This window comes from Acomys russatus, chromosome 7, assembly GCF_903995435.1.
Source record: "Acomys russatus chromosome 7, mAcoRus1.1, whole genome shotgun sequence".
In the NCBI taxonomy this organism is placed as follows: Eukaryota; Metazoa; Chordata; class Mammalia; order Rodentia; family Muridae; genus Acomys; species Acomys russatus.
In genome coordinates this window covers 53,091,709-53,119,158 of record NC_067143.1, presented here as the reverse complement: position 1 = coordinate 53,119,158, position 27,450 = coordinate 53,091,709, and the positions used below count along the sequence as shown (strand labels likewise).

Below are 27,450 nucleotides of genomic sequence, written 5' to 3'. Positions count from 1 at the left end.
TAGGATTACATGTATGAGCCACCACACCATCTTTACTCAACAGTTTTTTGGGTGATACATTTATATTAGGAAGTGATAATCAGCTGTGTGTAGTGACACGCATCTGCAATTGTAGCACTCTAGAAGCTAATGACTATAGTGCTTATGAGGCCAGCTTGGGCTACAGAGTTAAGTTTAATGCCAACCTGAGTCCTACAAGACTCTGTCTTACAAAATCATAAATAAAATAACCCATAGAAAAAAAGAGAAGAGTAATGAAGAAGTCAGGAATGAGGACATCAGGCCATATCAACATCTTCAGACCCTTCCCAACCTCAAGCCCTGAATAAAACTGTTTGACTACACCACAATGGAAAGAAAAGCATCAACAGTCAAAGGGTACAGAAGATACTGTTGTACTGATATACTTTGATTTTACTTGCTATTTGTAACCTAATATTAATATATTAAATTCATCAATGGCTACCTAATTCAATTATTTTAAAATAATATCCTTTTGTGAAAAAGTATGCCAGAGTAGGTCATTATAGTTCTTTATGAATTACAAATGCAAAGCCTAGAAAATGGAAGGATATCCTGCTATTCTGGGAATGGCCCCTCACTGTTAAATACCTCTTAAATGATTTCCTATGATTTTTTAAAAATTCCTTTGCAATATACATAATGAATACAAGTTCCTAAATATTGTTAACAAGCATAAGCTGTGGTTTGTTTTTAAATTTTCAACTTTAGAACAATAATGTTAAAATATTTTGAGAACTTATATCAAAGAGCCAGTGTATCAACAAGTACTTGGGTCCTGTCCTTCAGAAACTGTGGCCTATAAGGCGTGAAACATGACCCCTCTCCACGGTGAGTTTCTATGCTAGTTGAAGTCTTCCAAGTACTTTCAAAGCAAGCAATGCTTCTGACGTCTAATGGTACAGAACTGTTTGCCAGCAAAAACAAAACTTTAGAAATCATATCCTTAAGTACTAAAAGCCGTAAGTACAAAGTGCTACCCTTAAGCCACAAAATATTCAAGAAAGTTATTAAAATGATTATGAAACATGTTTTTCATTTTATTTTTTACTTATTTGGGTGAGATGGACCCCAGGGTAAGTACTCTGACACTGAGCTATATCCTTAGCCAAGTACCTTTAATTGTTGTTTTTAAATAAATAGCTTTTATTCTTTTAGTATATATGAGTATTTTGCCTGCAGGTATGTGCCTGGTGCCTGTGGAGGCCATAAGGAGATGTCAGATCTTCTGGAACTTGAGCTGTTGATAGTTTTTAGCCACCATGTGGATGCTGGGAACTGAACCAGGGTCCTCTGGAAGAACAAGTGCTTTTAACCACTGAGCCATCTCTCTAGCCCTAATCACTTTTTTATGTATACATGCATGTGTAACATGAAGCAAATGTGGAGGTCAGAATTCTCTAGCACAACTGAAGTTTTTATGTATACATCCACAGGCAAAGGCAATGTCCTGGTTCATCTTAGGCTCTCCAGCCGTTTAATCTGTTACAAAGTGTCTATTCCTGAAAAAGCATACTTAACAAGAAACATAATTCCACATAGCATTCTTACCTTTATCCTATCTTATCTACTGGTAAACTAAAACACAGGTCGGAAGCTACAAAGCCAGTAACACAACTGATATTCAGGTCATATTCTCCATCAGGCTATATTTTCAATTTAGAAAGCTGCTATTCTCCACAGTTTTACTCCCCCCCCCCCACCCCCCGCCCCATTTAGGTTTTTTGAGACAAGGTTTCTCTGTGTAACACTGGCTATCCTGGAACTCACTCTGTAGACAAAACTGGCCTCAAACTCTGAGATCCACCTGCCTCTGCGTCTGAGTGCTGAGATTTAAGGTGTGCACCACCACTGCTCAGCCAGAATTCTACTATTAACAGTTAAAAATTTTAATGCATAAAATCTAAAAATATCTAAGATAGGTCTCAGGTAAGAAATGTAGCCAAATAGACCAGAGAGCTTCACAATGTACATGAATAGGTGTGCCATGTTCCACAGTAATTAACCCTGAGTATCATAGCCACAGGGTCTTTCTGCCCTAATCATTACTAGTGCAAATTGTTCCTCATGACTTGTCATGTTGCCAGCATAAATTTCTGGCCAAGAAATGGCATTTTGTCTCATACTATAGTCATTTAGATATGTATTTATACTACTTGATCATAGACTTTTGAAGATAATTTTATCTATGCTCAAATATTAACTTAAGAAATCATGTGTTCATATTTAATAACTCACTGAATTGTAATGTCTAAGCCAGTAAAAAGAATTATTTGCTTGAATAAGTAATATTTTGTTTAATCCTTCATTAATACTACATAAAGACAGAGGCTCCTGCTGGATATGGTGGCAAACGTCTTTAATCCCAGTGTTTGGGAAGCAGAGGCAAGGGCAAGCAGATCTCTGTGAGTCTACATGATGAGATCCTGGATAGACACACAGGATGGATGGGGAGAAGTGGGGAGAGATTTTTTAAATTGAGTGTCTGTCTGTCTGTCTCCCCCCACCCCCGCATGTGTGTGCGCGCATGCTTAAACACAAACAAACACACACACCCACACCATGGGAGATTGTAACCTATTAGAAAACTTAGCATGAAACCTAGTTCAATCCTCAGCACCACAAAAAGAGGAAGAGAAATACAGTCAGACATGGCAGTATACATCTATAGTTCCAGCACTTAGAAAGTCAGTGAGGCAAGAGGATTATGAGAGGAAGGCCAAACTGAATTACAGAATCAGTCAAGCCAGTCAGAGCAATGTAGAGAGAACCTCAGTAGGCCAAATATGGTGGCGTATACCTCTAATCACAGCACTTGGGAGGCAGAGCCAGGAAGACCTTCATAAATTCAAGGCCATCTTGGTCTATATAGGGAGACCTTGTCTCAAAAAGGGGGAGGGGAACCTAAATAAGTAAGTAAACAGAATCTATTTAATGAAGATAAATTGTAAATAGAATTTTAGGAGTGATTTTTTTTACTCCCAGAAAAGATAAACAGAGAGAACACTACCTATATCCCTAAATGTAATCTTTACAAAAATTATTTTTTGTCTCTCAAGATTCTCAAGTTCCTCTATAATCATTAGTGAAAGGGGGGAAAACTATGACTATGGTCAATTTGTTTGAGTGAATCAATTTAGCACTTTAGAGACAAGAATGCTAATTATAACATGATAGAACTATTTAGTTTTAACCTACTTTATTGCCATTATTAGAAACTAATAATTTTTCAAAACCTGAAACTATTTTTCATTCATTTAATAAACATTCACCAAAAATTAAACAGCATGACAGAACAGTAAGTGATACACAAGAAGCTATGACTGGGACACATTAGAGAATTCTCAAATCCAGAGCAACAGATGACATCCTAACGCAGGATGACACTTGGTCTGCATCTTGACTGGCACAATTAAACTAGTCAGGTAAATCCAAAAGTGTTTTTGCAAACACACACACACACACACACACACACACACACACACACAATAAATAAATAAATAAATAAATAAATAAATAAATAAATAGCATGTAATTTTTAAAAATTTGAGACAAGGTCTCACTATATAGCCCTGACCACACAGCAAGTCAACACATAGACCAGGCTGTCTTAAAACTGAGAGATCCTCCTCCTATGCCTCCCAAGTGCAAGGATTAAAGGTGCATACTACCATACCTGGCCATAAATCTTCTTTTAAAAAAAGAAAACTTACATAAAACTAAAAATATGTGACCATAACAAATACAACACCTAACAGAAAGGTTTGCCAGTAGAAATGTTGCGGGATAGCTTCAGCAGCCTTCAAGGTTTATATTTGGGGAGCTAGGCAAATAGCTCTTGTTGCTTTTCAGGGAAGACTTGGTTTGGCTCTCTACACCCACATGGCAGCCTACAACCATCTCTAACTCCAGTCCCAGGGGATCTGATACCCCTCTCTGGCCTCCACAGGCACCAGGCACATGTATGGTGTACAGGCAAAACATTCATACACACAGAATATTTATAAATAAATATTTTAAACTGTGTTTTAAACAATATTTATTAGTTACATAATTCTTTCATGTAACAGTTGTTCTCTGGACTTGTCTAATTTTTGTAGTAGAATTAATACTTACTTATATCTTACTCTTTAGATTACCTACCAGCCAGAGTGTAATTTCTTATCAGTTTTCATAGTCCTTAGAACAATCATCACTAAGGCTCCATAAAACATGATGAAGTAGTTGGGCACGATGATTCATATGTATTATCCCACTTGTGGGGAAACTGTGGCAGGGAGATTGCTGGGAATATGAGGCCAGGCTGAGCTCATTCTGAATTAAGACTCTGTCTCAAAAATAAACAGTTCCCTGGTTGTGCTGTTGTGTTGTTGTTGTCAACTGTTGTTGTTGTTGTTTTCCGAGACAGGGTCTCTCTGTGTAGCCTTGGCTGTCCTAGACTTGCTTTGTAAACCAGGCTGGCCTCAAATTCACAGCGATCCACCTGCCTCTGCCTCCCGAGTGCTGGGATTAAAGGCATGTGTAGCCACTGCCTGGCTGTTGTTAACTGTTAACTCTCCAAAAATTCTGGCAATCTGAAACCAATGACTCTGTCCACAATGATGAAAACTTATGGGTACAGAACAGACAGGTTTACCTCTCTCTCAAATAATCCTGACTAAGAAGAACTCTTAATATATTAACCAGATATTATGTTAAACCTTGCTTACACCTTCAGAAACCCTATCCTAAAGTCAGTTCTACCTTACTTCCACTAAGAGTTTCTTTTATAGTCAAGTGGTACAAATGCCCCAAAGAGGTGATCTAATACCTCTAGACGTCAAATTCCTATTCTGTTTTCCTGCAAGAGTTAGTCACGCAATAGACTTGTTAAATGAATATAACAAAGTTACCGCTGGTTCAAAGGTAAGCCTCACTAAAAATAACATCACTCAAGGAAGATGTTTAAATAAATGTTTAATTATACCAGGTTGGAGCATTTGGGAAACTGACACATATTCATAGTCATTTCTGCTTCTTTCTCACTATTGCAATATTTTCTTGTGACTTGTCTGTCAGCAATAAATTCAAACCTGATTTCCTAAGAACTTGCAACTTATCTAAGACATCCTTTGTCATTTACACCAATTTAAAACCATTTAAAAGGAGTGTTAAAAAACATATCAGAAGCCAGACAGTGGTGGCGCATGCCTTTAATCCCAGCACTTGGGAGGCAGAGGCAGGTGGATTCCTGTGAGTTTGAGGCCAGCCTGGTCTACAATGCTGAGGACAGCCAAGGCTACACAGAAAAACCCTGTCTCGAAAAACCAAAAAACAAAACAAAACAAAACAAAAAACCAACAACAACAACAAAATATCAGGGGAAAAAAGTTGTTTTTGTAGGGCTAGGGATGCAGTTCAGTTAATACAGTGCTTGCCTAATATGCACAAAGCCCTGGCTTCAATCCTCAGCACAGCATAAGCTAGATGTGGTGGTGCATGCCCATAATCCCAGTACTAAGGTAGAGGGAGGAGGAATACAAGTTCAAGCCCACTCCTGGCTATACAGTGAACTGAAATCTAGCTTGGGCTACATGAGACTATCTCAAAAAAGTTCTGCTTCCCTTAAGCTTCTTCTCATACATACACTGATACAAAAAGTAAAGAGAAACTAGCAAGGCAAAAATGAGCATAAAGACAAGGTAAATATCTTCCTGAAACAGAAAAGCAAAGTTGTGAGGAAAACTGAAGTCAGGGGACTGGCAAGATGGCTGAGCAGGTAAAGGTGCCTGCCACCAAGCCTGGCAACCTGATACCTGGTACACAAATGATGGAAGGAGAATTAACCCTTGAAAGTTGCCCACTGACGTTCACAGATGTGAACTACACACACACACACACACACACATGCACACGCACACAATTTTTAAAATAATAGTTAAAAATAAGAATTAAAAACAGAAAATACTAGGCTCCAGGACGAAAAGGGGACAGTGTGGCTCTAGCAACATACAAGAAACTAAGAACACTTCAAGTAGTGTCAAGACTAGGTCAATAGCTTAAATAAAGAAGAGGTGCAAACTGGCACTTTCCTAGTGCGTAGAACCTTCATATATTTTATTTATTCTACAATATTATCAGCAGTAAGGATCATTTGAATTTTTAAGAAAATAAGAGAAATAGGAGAATTAGTTCAGTGAGTAAAATGTTTGCTATCTAGAAGCATAGGAACTGAGCTCATGTCCCTAGTACTCGGGTTAAAAGTTGAACATGGTAGCATACATTAGTTTTGTCTCAGTTCCAGGAAGACAGAGACAGGCAGATCCCTGGAGCCCACTGGCCAGCTGGTCTAGCATAATAGGTGAGCTCCATATTCTGTGAGATATCCTGTCCCCAAAAGTAAGGGCAGCAAAATAGAAAGGCACCCAATGTCAACCTCTGGTCCCTTCATGTATACACATGAGTGCACTCACCTGCACACACATGACTGTATCATCTGACTATACCATACCCAAAGAGGGGCGGGAAAACAACTTGTATTAATATCTACCACAATATCACAAGATGGCCTGCCTATTATCTTTCTTGATGATTTCTGGACCATAGTCTTTTCCTCTCTAAAGCTGCCAGCTATAGTCTTCTTAGAGATGCAGTACAGTCTGCTACTGTCTCCTAAAATTTCTGTTTCTGCACTAGAGTGAGCACAGCAGTTAAGAACACGTATTCCTGTTCCAGAGGATTGAGTTGGTTCCCAGTATCCATATCAGACACCTCAAAACCATCTTCAACTCTAGCTCCACAGGATCAAACACCTTCTTCTGATCCCCCAAACACATGGCAGAGACACTCACACGCATATGAATAAAAATACATCTTTAAAATTTTATTTGATTCTTTTTTTGCTGTGTGTGTGTGTGTGTGTGTGTGTGTGTGTGTGTGTGTTGGTTTGTTTTGGGTTTTTTTGTTTTTGTTTGTTTGGCTGTCCTGGACTTGCTTTTTGTAGACCAGGCTGGCCTCAAACTCTCAGCAATCCACCTGCCTCTGCCTCCGGAGTGCTGGGATTAAAGGCATGTGCTGCCACATCCTGCTTATCTTTCCCTTTTAAAACGTGAGGATGGATGGCTCATTAAGTAAAGGAACTAGCCACGTAAACCTGATGACACACATTTGATCCCAGGACCCACACAAAAGCCAGGTATGGTGACTTCCACATCTGTGATGCCAGCACTCCTATAGCCAAATAAGAGCGACACAGAGAATCAGATTCGAAGCTAGAGGACCTGCTAGCCTGGAGTACACAGAACAGCAGCAGAACCCCTGCCTCAACAAGGTGGAACTCAGAACTGACTCTTAGGCCTGGTGGAGGGGGTGGTGGGGGTGGGGGTGGTGGGGGTGGTAGAGGTGGGGGTGGTGGAGGTGGTGGCGGAGGTGGTGGAGGTGGGAGGGGTGGTGGAGGTGGTGGTGGTGGTGGGCGTGGGGGTGGTGGAGGTGGTGGTGGTGGGGTGGTGGGGTGGTGGAGGTGGGGTGGTGGGGTGGTAGAGGTGGTGAGGGTGGGGGTGGAGGTGGTGGTGGTGGTAGGGATGGGGTGGTGGAGGTGGGGGTGGTGGGGTGGTAGAGGAGGTGGGGGTGGGGGTGGAGGTGGTAGGGATGGGGTGGTGGAGGTGGGAGGGGAGGTGGGGGGGGGTAAGGGGGTTGGTGGGTGGGGGTGGTGAAGGTGGGGGGGTGGGGGGATGGTTGGGGGGGTGGGGGTGGGGGTGGAGGTGGTGGTGGTGATGGTGGAGGTGGTGGTGGTGGAGGTGGTGTTGTTGCTGCTACACCTTTAATCTCAGCACTTGGGAGGCAGAAGCAGACAAATCTCTGTGAGATTGAAGCCAGCCTTGTCTACAAATCAGCTCTAGGACAGCCAAGGCTACACAGAGAAACACTGTTTCGAAAAACAAAACAAATAGAAATAAAAACCCAACTCTGAGTCCTGAAAGTCAGTCTCTGACTTTCATATGCATGACCCCCGGCCCCATTCACACTATCAAGCTAGCAAGTGATCCACTTATTAATGTGCTCAAGGACTAGATTATATGAACGGAGTAAAGAAAGCAACTTTACTTACTGACCTTGTGTCTGAACTGTAAAAAAGACAGCAGTAACTACTTCCAAATGGTTATTGAGAAACACTAATGTGTACAAAGGGCTTATGGCAGTGCCTGATGCATAAAGCCTTAATTTGTCTTAACTTTATTAGAAGACTACAAGATTGAACCCTATATACAGAGGTGAGATAGGAGAATTAAAACAAAGAAACAAGCAGTTTTGATCAATTAGAGAGAAGGAACTCAAGATCAATTCATAAAATCAAATAACAAATTAGTGAAAACACATGCAGACTAATATATCTAATAAAAAAGGAGTAAGAGAGCCACCAGTAGCACACCGTCTCTCCCTCACGGAGCTCTAGCTCAAGAACGGGGTTGAGTAACAAGGGGCCCATACCCTGGCTTGTACAAGTGGACTGTCAGCAAATCCACTGGTGGTAAAACACACAGGAAACAACTGGCTTTAAAAAATAAAATAAAATAAAAAAGCACTCACAAGAGTACCCCTCTATTATAGGGGTGAAGAAGCCTCGTCACTATAGGTTTGGTACTGTGTGGTTCTCCCTGAAGTCAGACACTATCAGAAGTCCACCAAACTTCTGACTCACAAGCTTCCCTTCCAACATCTGGTGTGAGAAGTTTCTCAGGACTTAAAAACAGATCTGTGTCTCCAGAGTGTAGCTGTTAATGCCTTGTAAGGAGGCAAGTGAGGCTTATCTGATGGCCTTTTTGAAGATACTAACCCACTATGCCAAAAGATACCCAGCTAGCAGGCTGCATACACAGAGAACTTACATAAGAATCCCACTATGAGAGGAAACCACAGCTCTGGCCTAAATTCTTCCCTCTCTCCACTCCTATTTTATGCTGGCCTAACCACTAAATTCATTAATAGAAATAGGTTCTGGAAAGAAAAAGAATAGAAGCAGAATAAGCAATTATTTTTACTCACTTCTTTAAAAGATGTGCTATAAAACAATCATGAAAAGATGAAAGTCTAGCAAATCTATTTGCCCAGAAAGATCAGATTTACTCACATCTACAATTTCTTCTTTTAACAATGCTTTACAACTTTAAAAATTAAACTATATAAAATTAGACAATTGTAGTTAAACAAAAGTTAGCCTGCTCCTTCCAATTGTATTTCTAACCCCTCTGTTAAGACAAAGAAAATAAGATAATACAATAAAGTCATTTTAAAAAATAATTTACTTACTACTTTTTTATGCTCATTGGTGTTTTGCTTGCATGTATGTATGTGTGAGGGTGCCAATCCCCTGGAACTAGGGTCACGGTCAGTCACAGCTGCCATGTGGTTGCTGGGAAATGAACCCGGGTCCTCTGGAAGAGTAGCCAGTGCTCTTAACCTGTAAGCCATCTCTCCAGCCCCAATAAAGTCATTTTCTTTTTTTTTTTTTCATTTTATTATTTTATTCATATTACATCTCGATTGTTAGCCCTTCCCCTGTTTCCTCCCATTCTTCCCTCCCTCCCACTTCCCCCCTTCTCCCCTCCCCTATGTCTGTGATTGAGGGAGACCTCCTCCCCCTATAAATGCTCTTAGAATATCGAGTCTCTTCTTGGTAACTTGCTATCCTTCCTCTGAGTGCCGCCAGGCCTCCCCATCCAGGGGACATGGTCAGAAAAGGGGCACCAGAGTTTGTGTGAGAGTCAGATCTCACTCTCCACTCAACGGTGGAGAATATCCTGTTCGTCGGCTAGGTCTTGGTAGGGGTTCGAAGTTTACTGCCTATATTCTCCTTGGCTGGCGCCTTAGTTTGAGGAGGACCCCAGGACCCAGATCTGCCTGTCATAAAGTTCTTCTTGTAGGTTTCCAGGACCCTGTGGGTCCTACTATTTCCTTATTCTTCCATGTTACTCTCGCCTAAAGTCTCAATTGGATGTCCTCTCCTCTGACCCACTTTCTTGGTAAGTAAAGTTTTTCATGGTATGTCTCCCTTGAACTAGTGTTTTGATATAAGTGAGTATATACCATTTGTCTCTTTTTGCTTCTGGGTGAACTCACTCATTATAATAATTTCTAGATCAATCCATTTGTCGACAAATTTCGGGAATTGCTTGTTTTTAATAGCTGAGTAGTATTCCATCGTGTAAATGTACCACAGTTTCTTAGTCCATTCTTCTACTGAGGGACACTTAGGCTGTTTCCATGTTCTGGCTATTATGTATAAAGCAGCTATGAACATTTTCAAAAACATCGACATAAATATAAAAGTAACCCCTCAATTTTGTTCTGATGGGCTTTCTGCCATAGTAGTTACCTTGTCTCCTTATTTACAGGATAAGCATGGAAGAAAAAAGCAGCTTCAGGTATATAATATACGTGTTTCTCTAATAGCACAGATAAGCTAACTGCATAAAGCTGAACTTGCTATGCTTTTAAAGCTGAACTGGCTACACTTTAAGCCTCTACACAGATAGAATTTGCCAAAGAGAATTCCTACCACATATACGCACGTAATAAATTCTCAGGTACCATGCACAACTACTTGTAAATTTATTTCTTAAAAAATAAAAATAGTAAAAAAGTTTTAGCTGTCATAGGGTGATATTACAGGGTAATTGCCAGCATGAATATGTTTATTTTGTGTTCGTCCTTCAGTAAGGAGCCGCCCTTAAAAGTCCACAATCTTTTCCTGTTCTTTCTCTCCAACCACAGTAACCTTTTGTATCCTTCCTTCACTAGCAACACTCTGCCAAAGACTACAGGAAGTACATTAATACGCAGAACTTTCCTGCAGCAATTTCGGCTTGAATACTGAAAATAAATTTACAAATATGTTAGTGGCTAGCTATCTTCAAGCTAGACTAAATTTTACCCCAAGATTTAGTGCTACTTGGTCATCTTTTGAGGCTATTTGATTTTTTTAGAGATCCATTTATCATGTTTGTATAAACACACATTTGAGTCATCTGTGGAGAATTACAAAGTTAACTTCACACACCATGCTTTAAAATTAAACATTAATACTCATCCTATAGGAAACTGAAGCTGCCACACAACCTGTGCGGGCTCACCACTCAAATTCCATCAGTTTCTCTGATCTTTCTTTTTTCTCTTAACATTCCTCTAAAGATATATTACAACTGTTACATGTGCTTGAGGGATCATTTTTTCATTGCTGTCAAATGATCTACCTCAAGTTCAAATGAGTCACACAAACACACACACAGACTGATGCTGGAAAGATTCTCACTCTATAGCACAAGCTCTCCTGACAACTCATCCCAAGGCTCCAAAGTACTGAAACTACAAGCAGGAGCCATACCTGGCTATTTCTTCTTCTTCCTCTTTTCTTAATAGACAATTTCATTGCATTTGAAAATTTAAAGCAAAGATAAAATAAGTTTAACAAAAGGGAGCCGGGCGTGGTGGCGCACGCCTTTAATCCCAGAGGCAGGTAGATCGATGTGAGTTTGAGGCCAGCCTGGTCTACAAAGCAAGTCCAGGGCAGCCAAGGCTAACACAGAGAGACCCTGTCTCAAAAAGCCAAATAAATAAATAAACAAACAAACAAACAAACAACAACAACAAAATATTAGTCAAGCAGCAGTGAAGCCCAAAGACCCTGCCTATTCTCTACCACAGGAAAGAATTTCGCTTTTTAAAATTGTTTTTTTGTGGAGCCAGGCAGTGGTGGCCCACACCTTTAATCCCAGCACTTGAGAAGCAGAGGCACAACTTCCCGGACCAAACACCAACAGCCCAGGCCTTAAGGTCAACAACTAACAAATGAGACCTCAAAAGGCTGAGAAGCTTCTGTAAGGCAGGAGACACTGTCAAAAGAACAAAGCGACAGCCTACAGACTGGGAAAAGATCTTCAGCAACGCTACATCTGACAAAGGTCTAATTTCCAAAATATATAAAGATCTCAAGAAATTAAACACCACCAAACCAAATAACCTAATTAAGAAATGGGGCTCAGAACTAAACAGAGAATTCTCAACAGAGGAATATCAAATGGCTGAGAAACAGTTAAAGAAATGCTCAACGTTGTCCACTAGTCATCAGGGAAATGCAAATCAAAACAACTCTGCGAGTTTATCTTACACCTACCAGAATGGCTAAGATCAAAAATTCAAGTGACACCACATGCTGGCAAGGATGTGGAGAAAGAGGAACACTCCTTCATTGCTGGTGGGAATGCAAAACTGGTACAGCCACTTTGGAAATCTATCTGGTACTTTCTCAGAAAAATGGGAATAGGGCTTCCTCAAGACCCAGCTATTCCACTCCTTGGAATATACCCAGGAGATGCTCCACCACACAACAGGGACATGTGCTAACCATGTTCATAGCAGCCTTATTCATAATAGCCAGAATCTGGAAACAGGCTATATGTCCCTCAGTTGAAGAATGGATAAAGAAATTGTGGTACACTATGGAATACTGCTCAGCTATAAAAAACAAGGAAAGCCAGAAATTTGTGGACAAATGGAGGAAATTAGAAACGATCATACTGAGTGAGTTAACCCAGAAACAGAAAGACTCACATGGTATATACTCACTTATAATTGGACACTAGCCCAAAAGGCATGTCCCATGAATTACTTCACTTACCAGGAGATTGGGATAGATGTGAGGACATCCTACTGGGACTCTAGGCAAGAGAAATACAGGGGATGGGGAAATAGAAAGATCCAGAGGATCTTAGAAAACTACAAGAAGAACATCGTAATGGGCAGATCAGGGCCCAGGGGTGTCTGCTCAAACTACTGCACTAATGAAGGACAAGTAGTAAATACTGAACCCCTACTCTGATCTAGCCAATGGACAGGATATCCTCCACAGTTATGTGGAGAACAGGGACTAACTCTGCCATGAGCTCTGGTGCCCCATATTTGACAACCTCCTCTTGGAGGGGAGCCCTGTTGGCACTCAAAGAAAGACTAGGCAGACTACCAAGATAAGACTTGTTAGCCTGCAACCATAAAGTGGGGGAGGAGATCCCCCTCGGACATGGACCTAAGGGAGGGCAATAGGGTGGAGGTGGGAGAGTAGGAGGAACGGAAGGATACAAGTGATGGGAGAAAAATTTAGCTGTAATCTGAATAAATTAATGAAAAAAAAAGAAGCAGAGGCATCTCTAAGTACAAGACCAGCCTGGTCTACAGAGTGAGTTCCAGGGCTACACAGAGAAACCCTTTCTCAAAAAACAAAACAAAACAAAACAAAACAAAAAGCTATATATATTTTTGCGTTAGAAGGGCTCTTCTTTATGTTCTCTGAATCTCATAATTGCTCAATCTTTTTGTTATTCAGTATTTTGTATAGCAGACGCTAGTATTACTAGTAATAATTCCCTAAAAGTCACGGAAGACTGACTGTGTCAGTGGCTTGGAATACAATGGATTTAGTGTAGTTGACCAGAAGAATACATACATCCATGAAGAGAAGGAAGCGTAAGGGCTACACCCACCCCACTTCCTCTGTGAGCTCTGCTATATCCACAGTACCTACAGGAGTATTCAGTATTTTCTCAATATATGAAAAGATTTTTAAATAAACATGTAATTTTAAAATAGTACATCACCAGGCTGAGAATGTAGCCAAGTGATAGAGATCTTACTTAGCATGTATTAGGCCCTGGGTTCAACCCCAGCACCACAACATAAATAAAATAAAACAGAATAATAACACCAAAAAACAATGAAACAGGCCAGGCGTTTCATGCCTTTAATTGCAGCACTCGGGAGACAGAGGCAGGAGAATCTCTAGATTAGAAGCCAGTTTATTCTATATGTTGAGGTCCAAGCCCAAAAATCACTAGGAGACTTTGTCTCAAGAATAAGAAAAAAACGGGGGCTGGAGGGGTGACTCAGTGATTGAAAGCACTGGCTGCTCTTCCAAAGGACCTGGGTTCAATACCCAGCATCCACATGGCAGCTCACAACTGTCTATAACTAGATAAAATAAACGTAATAAATCATTTTTAAAAGGAATTAGAACTGATAAATTGGGGGAGGTGATCCAATGACAAATATGTATGAACATGAAACCCTTTACTTTGTATGCTGAACTAAAAAGTTTAAGTTTTTTTTTTTTTTTTTTTTTTTTTGTTTTTTCAAACAGGGTTTCTCTGTGTAGCCTTGGCTGTCCTGGACTCACTTTATAGACCAGGCTGGCCTCGAACTCACAGCGATCCGCCTGCCTCTGCCTCCTGAGTGCTGGGATTAAAGGCGTGCGCCACCACGCCCACTGCAAGTTTAAATAAATTTAAAAGAACAGGTAACATAATAAAAAAATTAAAATTCAAAGCATATAAATTAGAATTCCTCTTTTTCTCCTTTCACTTCTTTTCTTTCTCCTTCACTGCTGGACATCAAAGTCAGAGCCTTGCGCATGCTAGACAAGAACCCTGAGCTGCACCGCCAGGCATTATTTCTTTTTTGGATGTAGAACGATTTTGCTTGCGTATTTCTTTACTTACTTATCTTTTGTGCATAAGGAGGTAAGTGTGTGTGAGTGTGAGTGCCTGTGGCGGTCAGAGAAAAATCTGACCATCCTCAAATTCTACCTTGTTCATGACATGGCCGTTTCTTATTTGTGGCCATGTATGGCAGGACAGCTGCTAGTGTGTGCGGGAATCCCCTAACCCACCTCCCACCCCACTGTTGGCGAATGCGGACTCTAGACGCTTGCTCCCACATGTGGCTTGTATGTGGGTTCAGAGGATCCAAATTCAGGCCATCACTTTTATACAACAAGCAATTTACTCCTGCACCATCTTTTCAACTCAATCTTCCTATTTAGAGGATAGATCAACAATAAATAAGATCTGAAACTGTACAGCTCTCAAAAAAAAAAGACCATTAGATAGAGCAATGACAGAAAGAGGTAATATCACAGAAAGTCCCACAATAATGGCAGATACTGAAATTTCAACTGATTTTTAAGTATTTATATATAAGCACTAAAGAGACAGCTCAGTGGTTAAAAAGCACCCGGGTTCAATTCCCAGCACCCACAAATGGAGGTTCATAACTGCCTATAACTCCAGTCCTAGGGGATCTGATGTGCTCTCGGCTTCCATGGGCACCAGGCATCCATTGTACATAGACATACAGGAAGCAAAACACTGGTATATACAAAATAAAAATAATATTAAAAGTTTATGTGTTTATATATAATAGATAAACATGTGGCTTTCAAAATGTGTAATAGCTTAAAGCCAAAAATAAATGCTAAAATTAAGACAAATTCTATTTTTCTCTAAGCTTTGCCAAATATTTCAATGTAATAAAATTTCATATTTTCAGAACAGTAGCAAAACATGGCATAACAAAAGAAAGTAAAGGAAATGACTTTGGAAAATTTAAGTCTATTATAATTACTGGAGATTTAACAATAGAAATTGAATCACATCTACGATATTTTCTACCCTAGCACAGCCACCAACACAAATCATAAAATCTTATTAGGCTCAATGTCACCTAGATAGCAATATGGCTATATAATCCTAAGTAAGTACTAGAGTTCAGATCTCTGGAAATAATCCTAGCATTCTGAGGTGTAGACAAAGGATCCCTGAGCAAACTAGCTATACTAGCTCTCACAGCCCTGGGTTCAAGTGAGAAACCACTCCTATGATCTTCTTTATTATAAGGAGCAATCAAGATTTACTTTAAGGTTTAACTGGATCAAAAAACAGGAATTGGCCAGAACTATACAATGAAACCTTGTCTCAAAAATAAAATAAAACAAAATAAAATGAATTTTGGCAGAGCCTAGTGGCTCAAGAGTCAGAGGCTAGCAGATCTCCGTAAATTTGAAGCCATTCTGTTCTACACAGACAGTTTAGAGCCAGCCAGGATGACACAGTTAAAGCTTCCCCCCCACCCCACACCCAGGTCAGCCAGGGCACAGAAGGGGGGATGGGATGTGGGGTTGGGAGAGAGAGGAGAGGGAAGGAAAGAAAGAAAGCAAAGAAAGATAGTCAGAAGTGGGTAGACAGCAGAAGAGGATCCCAAGGTTCTTCTTGAGAGCAAATCTGATCTTAAGCCAAGAAGAGGCACACCTAGGACAGGGTCTGCAACCCCACACTCACCTGTGCATACTCTCTTTCAATAGCAGCCTTCTTCTGACTGAAAGTCCTAGAAATACAAACAAAAAGTAATCATTAGCAGCAGAACTGTAAAACCTCATGTAAATTTATCAGCACAGCTTTAAGTACTGCCTAATTAGATATGGGAGGAGGGAATCTTTATTCCTTTTTATGAGCTCAGGAACACAGGAAACCACACCAGAATGGTCTTCTGTTTTTCACAGGAGTTACAGTAACAAGTACAAGGCCAATGGTAACAAGTACAGGGCCAATGGAAGCTGTGATTTAAGAATATACTTTCTACACATGCATTTTTTCAGATTCTATGGCTTATATGCTCATATTTTAACACTTATGACTTGGCACAATGGTATATGCCTACTGTCTCAACTACTCAGGAGGCGCAGGCAGAATTGCCTGTGAATTTAGGATTAGCTTAAGTAATATAACAAGATTCCTGACAAGTAAATTTAAAAATAAAGATGAAAAGCAAAGAAGTGTCTAAAAAAATAACTCAACTAAATGGTCAATAACGATGAAAACAAAAATCTATGTAATAAATAGCCCCAAGGCTGGGGAGATGGCTCAATGGGTGAAGTACTTAAAAGCTTGTCTAGTGATCTGAGTTCAGATCCCCTGAGCCCCCATACAGCCTGGATGCAACAGCAATGAGCATTTATAATCATAGCACACCCACACTAGGAAATAAGAGGCAGAAACAAGAGAATCACCAAAAGTGCTCAGGCCAGCTAGCCTAACATACACAACAGTGAACAAAGCAAAGACTGTCAAGAAAGGTAGAAAAATGCGAACCCAGACCTGAAGCTATCCTTTGACTTTCACATAAGCACCATGGCACATAAGCATTCAGCCTGAGACAGACACAAAGACACATAATTCAATGGATGGATGGACTGACGGACGGATGGATGGATGGATGACACAGACAGACACACAAACATACAGAGAGAGAGAGAAAGAGAGAGACAGAGACACAGACACAGAGAGAGAGAGAGAGAGAGACAGACAGACAGACAGACAGAGACAGACAGAGAGAGAGAGTGTAATCTGTGAATCCAAAAGTTAAACAAGTGGAGAGGGTTCTAGAAGATGGTATATGAGAACAGCCAGGAATCTGTCACCAATCTAAACAACAATGACACTGGCACAGTCTGTCTCATGCAACCATTTTGATATACAGTCAACTGAAGGCATGTTACTTACATGTAGTAGGGAAGAGTGACTCCCCACCAATGCAAAGAGAGAAAGAAGATAGTCAAATTACTAAAACCAGAAAGTATTCATACTAAGGACAATTCTATAGAGATTAAAAGACTGTAAGAATGAACCAGCAAAATGGTTCAATGGATAAAGACAATTGCCACCAAGCCTGATGACCTGAGTTTGGTCCCTGGGGTCCACACGGTAGGAGAGAACCAGCTCCTGAAGACTGTCTTCTCACACACACACGCAGGCACGCACGCACGCACGCACACACACACACACACACATACAATTTTTAAAAGAAATTATATGCCAACAAATTAGGTAACATTAATGAATAAATTCCTAAAAACAAAACCTACCAAGCCTAAATCAAAATGGTTCAGAGACATGGTTCTGTGGGTTAAAAAAAACAAACAAACAATTCTTCCTTATAAACATAAATGACAAATATTCTCAACACAAAATTAGCAAGCCAAGTTCAGCACCACATAACAAACAAACAAACAAACAAAAAAAAAAATACAGGGGCTAGAGAGATGGCTCAGTAGTTCAAAACACCTCTTGCAGAGGACTAAGAACCCATTCTCATTACCCATGTGGTGGCTCACAACTACCTGTAGCCCCAATTCCAGGGGATGTAACCCCCTCTCCTGACCTTGAGCACAAGGCACACATGTGATGCACATACATACATGCAAAACACTCGTCCATATAAATAAATGTAAAATAAAAATACAAATCAAGATCAAATGAGAATTGTTTTCAGAACACCAATTGATTCAGCATACAAAAGTAATCAACGTAACTAACAGAAATTAAGAAGGAAAAACAGTGGAATATACCTAGCAAGCACCTACACACACACAAATACTGAAAACAAATTGCCAATTTAACAAAATTCAATATACTTTCACGATTAACGGTGTTGGATGAAAATCCTCAGAAGGAAAAAAAAACTTTTTAGATTTATTGTTTATTTTATTTGTGTGAGTGGTTTGTTTGTTTGTTTGTTTTTGAGACAGGGTTTCTTTGTGTATACTTGGTGTCTTGTACTTGCTTTATAGACCAGGCTGGCCTTGAACTCACAGTGATCTGCCTGCCTCTGCCTCCCTGAGTGCTGGATTACACTTGGCCTTGTATGAGTATTTTGCGTGCCTGTATGTATGTATGTACACCACATTTGTGCTTGGTTCCTGTGGAGGTCACAAGAGGGCATTCGAACAACTGGAACTAAAGTTACAAATGGCTGTGAGCTTCCCTGTGAGTGCTGGGCATCAAATTTGGGTCCTTTACAAGAACAAAAGTACTGTTAATCGCTGAGCTAATTTTCCAGCCCTGGTGGTATAATCGCATATAGAGAAAGCCTGAACAATTATACAAAATATCTACTAAAACTAGTATATGAATTCAGTAAAACATCAAGATATAAAGTCAACAAACAAATTCAGTTACATTTCTACATGATTGATGCTAACCGTAATCTAAAATCTTACAACGATCTACCATGATCAATGCTCAAATGAAATTAACACTAAGTCCACTACAAAAAGTTACCAAAAAGAATGAAATATTTAACCAACAGAGGGGAAAGGAAGCTAGAAGAGGAACTAATTACCCACCTAGTCTGACATGGCCCCTGATTCAACTTCCCCCACCAGAAAAAAAGTAAAGGAGGTTATGTAAGGCAAGAATTTTACTCTCATGCATACTGTACATTACTATATAGCATATGAGGTATATATACCCTTACCTTTATACAATACCTTAAATATAATTATGAATAATTTACATAATATAAATACACTAAAATATTAAGCCGGGCGTGGTGGCGCACGCCTTTAATCCCAGCACGTGGGAGGCAGAGGCAGGCGGATCGCTGTGAGTTCGAGGCCAGCCTGGTCTACAAAGTGAGTCCAGGATGGCCAAGGCTACACAGAGAAAGCCTGTCTCGAAAAACCAAAAAAAAAAAAAAAAGTAATGGAAGCTTTCTTGGGTCATTACAGGCTTTCATTTTCTTTTCCTTTTTCATTCTATAATTTCTTATATTCAGACGGAATTCTGATGAAATTTTAGAAAGTCATTGCAAAAATAAATATACATTCATAAACATGGAAAGACACCTGTTTTGCATCATGTTGTTCTAAAACTGGACTTACAAATTATTGTTGTCAGTGCTACCAAACATGTTGTCTCCTTTGCCCAAGCAAAGGAAGCTAACTACAGTGAGCTCTCTTACCATCTCACCACTAAAAGCAATCTGAAAAACCTGCCGATAGAGTTTGTAAGAAGTTGTATTTTTCCAAAGGACCGTTGGCTCCTTGGGTCATCCTTCAAACTGCTTCACTTCCTTCTATAATCCTATCTTTTACACTACAGAAAGTGGAGTTTTTTTCATATTTTCAAAAGAGAAAGAAAATATTTACATAATTTATTGCCCTTTTAGACTTAAATGTTACTCATCTTGAAATAAGGATATCTAGACCAGTAATATGGCTCAGCATTCACAAGTGCTTGCTGCCAAGCCTGACAAACTGAGTTCAATACACTAATGCCACATATATGCCATGCCACACATGTCCAGAAACATATATACAAAATAAACTTACATAAATATTTTTAAAGGAAGAAAAATGTTATTGTGCAGCCTATGCATAAAGGAACTGAGCCTATTATTCTGAGTATACACATCAACTAATTTAAACATTTTCAAATTTCACCATCATTCTGTGTTGTGTACCTATTCTTTTCTCTCTTGTCCCCTGGTAATCACTAATTTAATTTTCTGTCTATACAAATTTGCCTATTCTGTGCATTTCATATGAAAGACATGTGACAACAAGTGACTTTTTGTACCTGGCTTCTTTCAGTTATTAATGTGCATTTGTGTGCCCATGAATGTACCCATGCATGTGTGTGTGTGCGCGCGTGTGCACGCGTGTGTGCACCTGCGCACAAGCATGGTACACATGAAGGTCTATGGACAACCTCAGGTGTCAGCCATCTACCTATTTTGAGACAGGGTCTCTCATTCACCTGAAGTCACCCATTTAACTATGACAGCTAGCCAGTAAGCCCCAGGAATCATCCTGTCTCTACTTTCCCATTGCTGGATTCACATGCACCACTACACCTGGCAGAGTTTTCTAGAGATGGAAATCAGGTCCTCATGCTTGCAAGTGCTTTACTGAGCCATCCTCCCAAAAACATATAGCTTATGTGTAAGGTTGATTCAGGGAATTGCTATCAATACTTCATTTCTTTTTACTGCTGAGCAATAGCCCACACTGTGTTTATCCCTTGATCTGCGATAGACATGAGTCATTTTCACATTAGCTGTTAAAATAATGCTGCCATAGCTTCCTCAGCTATTCCACTCCTTGGAATATACCCAGAAAATGCTCCACCACACAACAGGGACATATGCTCAACCATGTTCATAGCAGTCTTATTCAAAATAGCCAGAACATGGAAACAGCCTAAGTGTCCCTCAGTAGAAGAATGGATAAAGAAACTGTGGTACATTTACACTATGGAATACTACTCAGCTATTAAAAACAACGAATTCCCAAAATTTGTGGACAAATGGATTGAACTAGAAATGATCATAATGAGTGAGTTAACTCAGAAGCAGAAAGAGTCAAATGGTATATACTCACTTATATCTGCATACTAGCCCAAGGGGGCATGACCCATGAAAGTCTTCAGTTACCAGGAAAGTGGAACAGAGGGAAGGACATCCTATTGGGACTTTAGGTGAGAGAAGCATGGGAGAATGGGGAAATAGAAGGATCCAGAGGGTCCTAGCAACCTACAAGAAGAACATTATGACGGATGGATCTGGGCCCGGGGGTCCTGCTCAAAGTATGGCACCAGCCAAGGACAATATGTGCAGTAGACTTTGAAATCCTACTCAGATCTAGCCAGTGGACAGGACATTCTCCACAGCTGAATGGAGAGTGGGGGCTGACTTTCACATGAACTCTGGTGTGCCATATTTGACCACATCCCCTGGGTGGGGAGGCCTGATGGCACTCAGAGGAAGGATAGCAGGCTACCAAGAAGAGACTTGATACCCTATGAGCATATACAGGGGGAGGAGGTCCCTCTCAGTCACAGTCATAGGGGAGGGGAGTAAGGGGAAAGCAGGAGGGAGGGAGGAATGGGACGATGCAAGGGATGAGATAACAATTTAGATGTAATATGAATAAATTAATAAAATATTTCAAAAAATAATGCTGCCATAAACACCCATACACTTATATGCACAATAGTGCATGTGTATAATGTGTATGTGTCTGTACACATGCTATCTAATACTGAAGGTCAGTGAAAAACTTCGTTACGCTGGTTCCCTCCTTTCACCTTTACACAGACCCTGATGATTGGATCAGTTCATCAGGATTTACCCGCTGAGTCATCTTGACGCCCGAGGTACGTATTTTAGGTTATCTAGTGCATGTATAAGTGGAACAACTAGATCATAGGATAACTTCACTTTAACTTTTGAGGAACTACTGGAATGATCTCAACAACAAGTTTACTTACTATTTTGTGCCCATGGTATATTTTTAATTTAATAGTTAAATACAAAAAAACTAATTTTTCGAATTAAGCCAGGAATGGTGATACATACTTATAATCCTAGCTACCTAGGCAGGAAAGGAAAGATCACAAACTTAAGGCCAGCATGGTGAGCTTAGTAAAATGACATGGGCTAGGGATGCAGCACAGTAATAGAGTGCTTACCTGGAATCAATAGGCCCTGAGAGTTGGCCTCCCCCAAATCATGAATGTTCTTTGGGTTTTTTTTGTTTTGAATGGTGGCTCCTTCCCATGCTGGTCTCAAACTCCCCATCTTCCTACCTCAACAACTTCACAACCATGTGCCACCACACCCAGCTACAAATGTTCTTTTTATTTACCTGGTGTGCGTGTGCGACCAGAAGCAAGAGGTGCTGAATCCACATGGAGAGCCTCTAAAGCAGTGGTTCTCAATCTCCTCTAATGGGGCAACCCTTTAATACAGCTAGTTCCTCGTGTTGTGGTGACCCCCCAACCATAAAAAATATTGCTTCTGTTGTTACTTTGGAACTGTAATTTTGCTACTGTGATGAATCATTGTGTAAATATCTGTGTTTTCCAATGGTCTTAGGCAATTCCTATGACCCACCCCCCCAAAGGGGTCATGACCCACAGGTTGAGAATCACTGCTCTAAAATACCCCTCTGTGTCCTCTCTGATCTCAGATAAATGTTCTCAATGACATCTAGAATAGAGAATCTTATGGGCTATGCATGCAGTTCAGAGGTAAAAACTTTGCTTAGCACATGAGAAGATAGGATCAAGGTAGTGTTTGCTGATTGAACGTTTCTTTAAAAAAAATTATTTGTCACATCAATGCCATTTCTAATCATTAGAAAACCCACAGAATCAACTAACCTAGGATCATACGGCTCACAGACACTGAACTGAAAATCAGGGAGCTTACATGGGTCTGGCCTAGACCCTCTGCATATGTGTTGTGGTTGTGTGGCTTGGCCTTCTTGTGGGACTCCTAAGAGTAGCAGCAGAGGCTGCCTCTGACTCTTGCCCACTTTGGGGACCCCTTTCTTCCCACTGGGTTGCCTTATCCATCTTTTATGTGAGGGGAGGCGCCGAGTGTTATTGTAACTTGATATGGCATGTTTGGTTGATATTCCTGGGAGGCCTGCCCTTTTCTGAAGGGAAACAGAAGACTGGATGAGGAGGGAGGACAAAGAGGAGAGGAGTTAGGGAATCTGTGGTCAGGAAATAGTATGAGAGAAAAATACATTTTAAGATGGGAAAAAATTAAGGCCTAGGATTATGAATCCTTCACAGAAGGTTGTCATTTTATTTTGTTTAAATCTGTCAAAGGAATAAACATAGCAGATATGACCTTATAAAATATATTTCTTAAATCAGAGGCCCTGAAAATAAAAATTACTCCCTAATACATAAGTTGTAGAGTTATATGAAAAAAGTGTAATCTTGTTTATACTCCTCAGAGGTCTTGGATGACCAGAAATACTGTGAACAAGCAGAGCAACCCCAGCTGCCTACTTCATCCATCCATCCATATACATATGCATTTGGATAGAGATACTAGATATACAGGTTTTTATTTGTTTGTTTGTTTTTTAGATAAGATCTTGTCAAGTAGCCCAGACCGGCTTCAAACTCCCCCTCCTCCTGCCTCTACCTGCCAAGCACTGTAAATACAGATATACACCACGACACCTAGGTCTGACAGTAATATTTTCAAAGAAATCCCTTTTTCTGAGCAATAAATCCCAGCAGTGCGCTTGAAATACTCAATGAATCATGTTTTTTGTTGCTCTATTTAGAGCTCTCCACAAAAGGCAGAACAGATATAATGTAATTCATAAAGACCCAAAGACTTTTAGGATGGTAAGTGATTACTCACTTCCACTTAAAATCACCATCTGCAATAGCCCAAAACAACAGTCACCCTGACCTCTGAAGCTTTCAAGGCAGACACTGACCGCTCTAGCTATGGAGGATTTAGGCTTCCTCCAATACAAGGCGTTTTGCTCACCTCAAAAACCTGTCACTCGTTCAACGGTCTTAGCTCTACCTTCTGAATGACACACTGTAACATCTCCATGAGGATTTGCTGCTTCCTTTGATGCTTTTTCTTTTACTGGCATAAAGATGGCTTAAATGTCATGAGCCATCTACCCGGCTTCAAAATTTCCTTGTAGCTTTTTCACCTTTTAGTGTTCACAGACTTGAAGAAAGTATGGTGTGATCAGGATAAGATTTTGAATAAAGGCAATGCAGTGGCTGGTGTGGTCTATACAAACCATGGAAACGTTCTCCAGAGCAGCAAAAAGGCTTTTATGGCTTCCCTTTCTCCTTTCATTTGTGTCCCCTGCAGTAGTAATTTTAAATTTCCTTTTCAAATTTTTTCTTTGTAGTCACAACCTGGTTAACTGTTTGGCACAAAAGGCCTATCTTTCAAGATGCCTTCCTCACTAACCTTAATCATTTCTAGCTTTTGCCCTCAAATAAAACACATGCAACTCTCCCTTTCAACTAGCTGGTTTCAATACAGTTGGGAAGTAGATTTAAGGCCCAGAGAATGAGAAGTATGGCATCAGCTGATCGATAGGGCAGTCAGAATACATATAATAGTTGTTAAATTCTCCATCTGGTGTAGGTACAGTTCATGGTATCGCAAAACAAACATAACAGTAACATGAAGGGTCACTGACTGCAGAGCAATAAAAATTATGTAATCCCAACACTGGGGAAGCAGAGGCAGGTGGAGCTCTGTGAGTTCAAGGCCAGCCTGGTCTACAAATTGAGTCCAGGACAGCCAAGGCTACACAGAGAAACCCTGTCTCAAGAAGAAAGAAAGAAAAAACGAAAGAAAGAAGCAGAATAGAAAGTTATCAATATTTCAAGAATTATCAAATTCTGACCTTGAGATACAAAGTAACAAGCCTCTGGAAAGATGGTACCAATTGATTTATTTAAAGCAGGCTATCACAAACCTTTCACTAAGTTTAATTTACTATTTTATTTTATTTTACTGTATTGTATCTTATTTTATTTTTGGGGATGAATTCTTACTATATTGCCAAGGCTGGTCTTAACCCCATAGGCTCAGACTTTCCCAAAGCAGATGGAACTGTAGACATGTACTACCACATCCAGACTCAAAGTTTCAATTTGTAAAAAAAACAAAACAAAAAACAAAAGAACAAAAGCCTGAGGAACGCTGAAGCACAATAAAATAAGGTATGCCAGCATAAAGAATGAGATATGGACCCTGTTTTGAAAGGATTCACCAACAGAAGGCCCGTAAGTGCTACAGTCATAGAATGACAAGTAGGAACTACTACTGTTCCATAAGAATGACATCCCCTTGATTTCTCTGACTACACTTCAGTTCCTTATCAATAAGAGGATAAAGCCCTGTGGTGGCTCACATCTACAATCCCAGCACTGGGGAAGCTACAGAAGTATCGTAAGTTTAAAGCTAACCTAGGCTACATAGTGATTTCCAGGTCAGTCTAGCTTATATAAGGAGACTGGGTGTGGGAGGGAGAGCACAAGTGTGCCCTAGAGTGAAAAGAGAGCTTACCTCATAGGATCATAAAAATTAAATTAGTATGTTTTTAAAATACTTGGAACAAATAGCACAGTAATACTATAAATTTATTTATTAAATAAGTAAAAATATTGTATTCCACATTTACATTATGAAGTTTAATCTAGTTTCAACATTTTGACTAATCGAATATGAAAACGCTAACAAAATGTATATATATTTAAAAGATTTATTGATTACACATATAGTGCTCTGCCCACATGTATACGTGCACACCAGAAGAGGGCACCAGATCTCATTATACATGGTTATGAGCCACCATGTGGTTGCTGGGAATTGAACTCAGGACCTCTGGAAGAGCAGCCTGTGCTTTAACTACTGAGCCATCTCTCCAGCCCTGCAAAATGTATATTCTAAGTATTACAGGATTTTTTAGTTTAGTTTTGTTTTGTTTTTTGTTTGTTTTGCTTTGTTTTTTCAAGACAGAGCTTCTCTGTGTAGCCTTGGCTGTCCTGGACTCACTTTGTAGACCAGGCTGGCCTCAAACTCAGAGATGCACCTGCCTCTGCCTTCCAAGTGCTGGGATAAGTATTAAATTCTTAAATGACAGGGGAAAAAAAGCCAGAATCCTCCCCTTTTCAGAAACCACCCAAAAGCAGTAGAAAGTTTAGAAAGCAAACAAAGCCAGATATGTGGATTCATACTTATCCTAGCTGAGATTCTGTCTTTAAACAATATGTTAACATGATTTCCAACAAAACCAGAAGATATACAACATATAAGTAGAAAATGTGTCAAAAGGAAAGACACCTGGATAACAAAGGAAACGGTAAGACATAAGGCTTCAAGTCTCAAAGGAAGGAGGGACTACATTTCTTTACAGCAATTCCTGAGGCATACATCCTAAAGGCAGCATTTGCAACAAAACCAGGACTATAGTCTGGCAGAGGGATGTCCTTCATATTTTGAAGAAGCAGAGACAGAACTGAATTCCAAGCTGGCAGCAAGTGGACTGCTGGCGCAGCAATGCAAATCTGCACTGTAAGCAACCTTGTCTCTGACTGAAGAGAAAGCAGGGGGGAGGGGGAGGGAGGGAGGGGAAGGGAAGGAGTGTGTGTGTGTGTGTGTGTGTGTGTGTGTGCGCGCGCGCGCGCGCGCGCGTGCGTGTCCTGGAACTTTTCCTGTTGTCCACGTGGGTCCTGAAATCACATTCTTCCTAACTAGCCTCCCAAGAACTAGGATTACAGATATGCATGCATGCCCACTGAGAGAAAAAATAATTTCAAACTCATACATGCATTCCTGCTCATCAAAAAAAGTTCTATAAAATTGGACAACAGCAGCCACTGTGGACTACCAATATCTGATATCCTAAGAAGTGCCATGGAAGGAAAACCACCATATTCAAAAAACAACAAAAAAGGAGGAAAGAACATAAATACAACATTTTAAATAAAAGGGAAGGACCAAAAGAAAAATATGCTCCCTGCTTTGGCATATGGTGCACACCTGTAATCCAACACCGATTACAAGCTTGCTCCTCCCAATCCGCTGAGCCTGCTTTTCTGTATCACCCAGGACCACAGGCTCAGAAGTAGCACCCTCTACAGTGAACCAGACCCTCCCACACAAATCACTAAGCAAGAAAATGTTCCACAGATTTTTCCCACAGGCAATCTGATGGAGGTATTTTCTCAACTGAGAAACCAAGCAGCACATCAAAAGACCTGTGGATATAAGCCCAGTGGTTGGGCAGTTGATTTGCTAGGACCAAGTCTCAGCACCAGAAAATTTATCAATTAATTAATTAGTGAAAACACATGTCTTTATTCCCAGCACTTGGGAAGAAGAGGCAGATAGATCTTTTGAGAGTGCAAGGCTAACATGGTCTTGAACATATCAAGTTCAAGGCTAGATAGGGCTACACAGTGAGTTGTCATCTCAAAAACAAAAGGGTAGGGAAAGTTT

General features: G+C 40.2%; 1 protein-coding gene across 2 annotated transcripts in view; it reads right to left on the bottom strand.

The window, feature by feature from the left end:
- Positions 1 to 27,450, bottom strand: part of Fchsd2 (FCH and double SH3 domains 2) — a 175,747-nt gene that overhangs the window by 130,077 nt on the left and 18,220 nt on the right. For both annotated transcript variants that reach the window (XM_051149058.1, XM_051149059.1), the window contains exon 3: positions 16,161 to 16,206. In XM_051149058.1, coding sequence (XP_051005015.1) covers positions 16,161 to 16,206 — 46 coding nt within the window. The remainder of the gene's footprint in view (positions 1 to 16,160; positions 16,207 to 27,450) is intronic.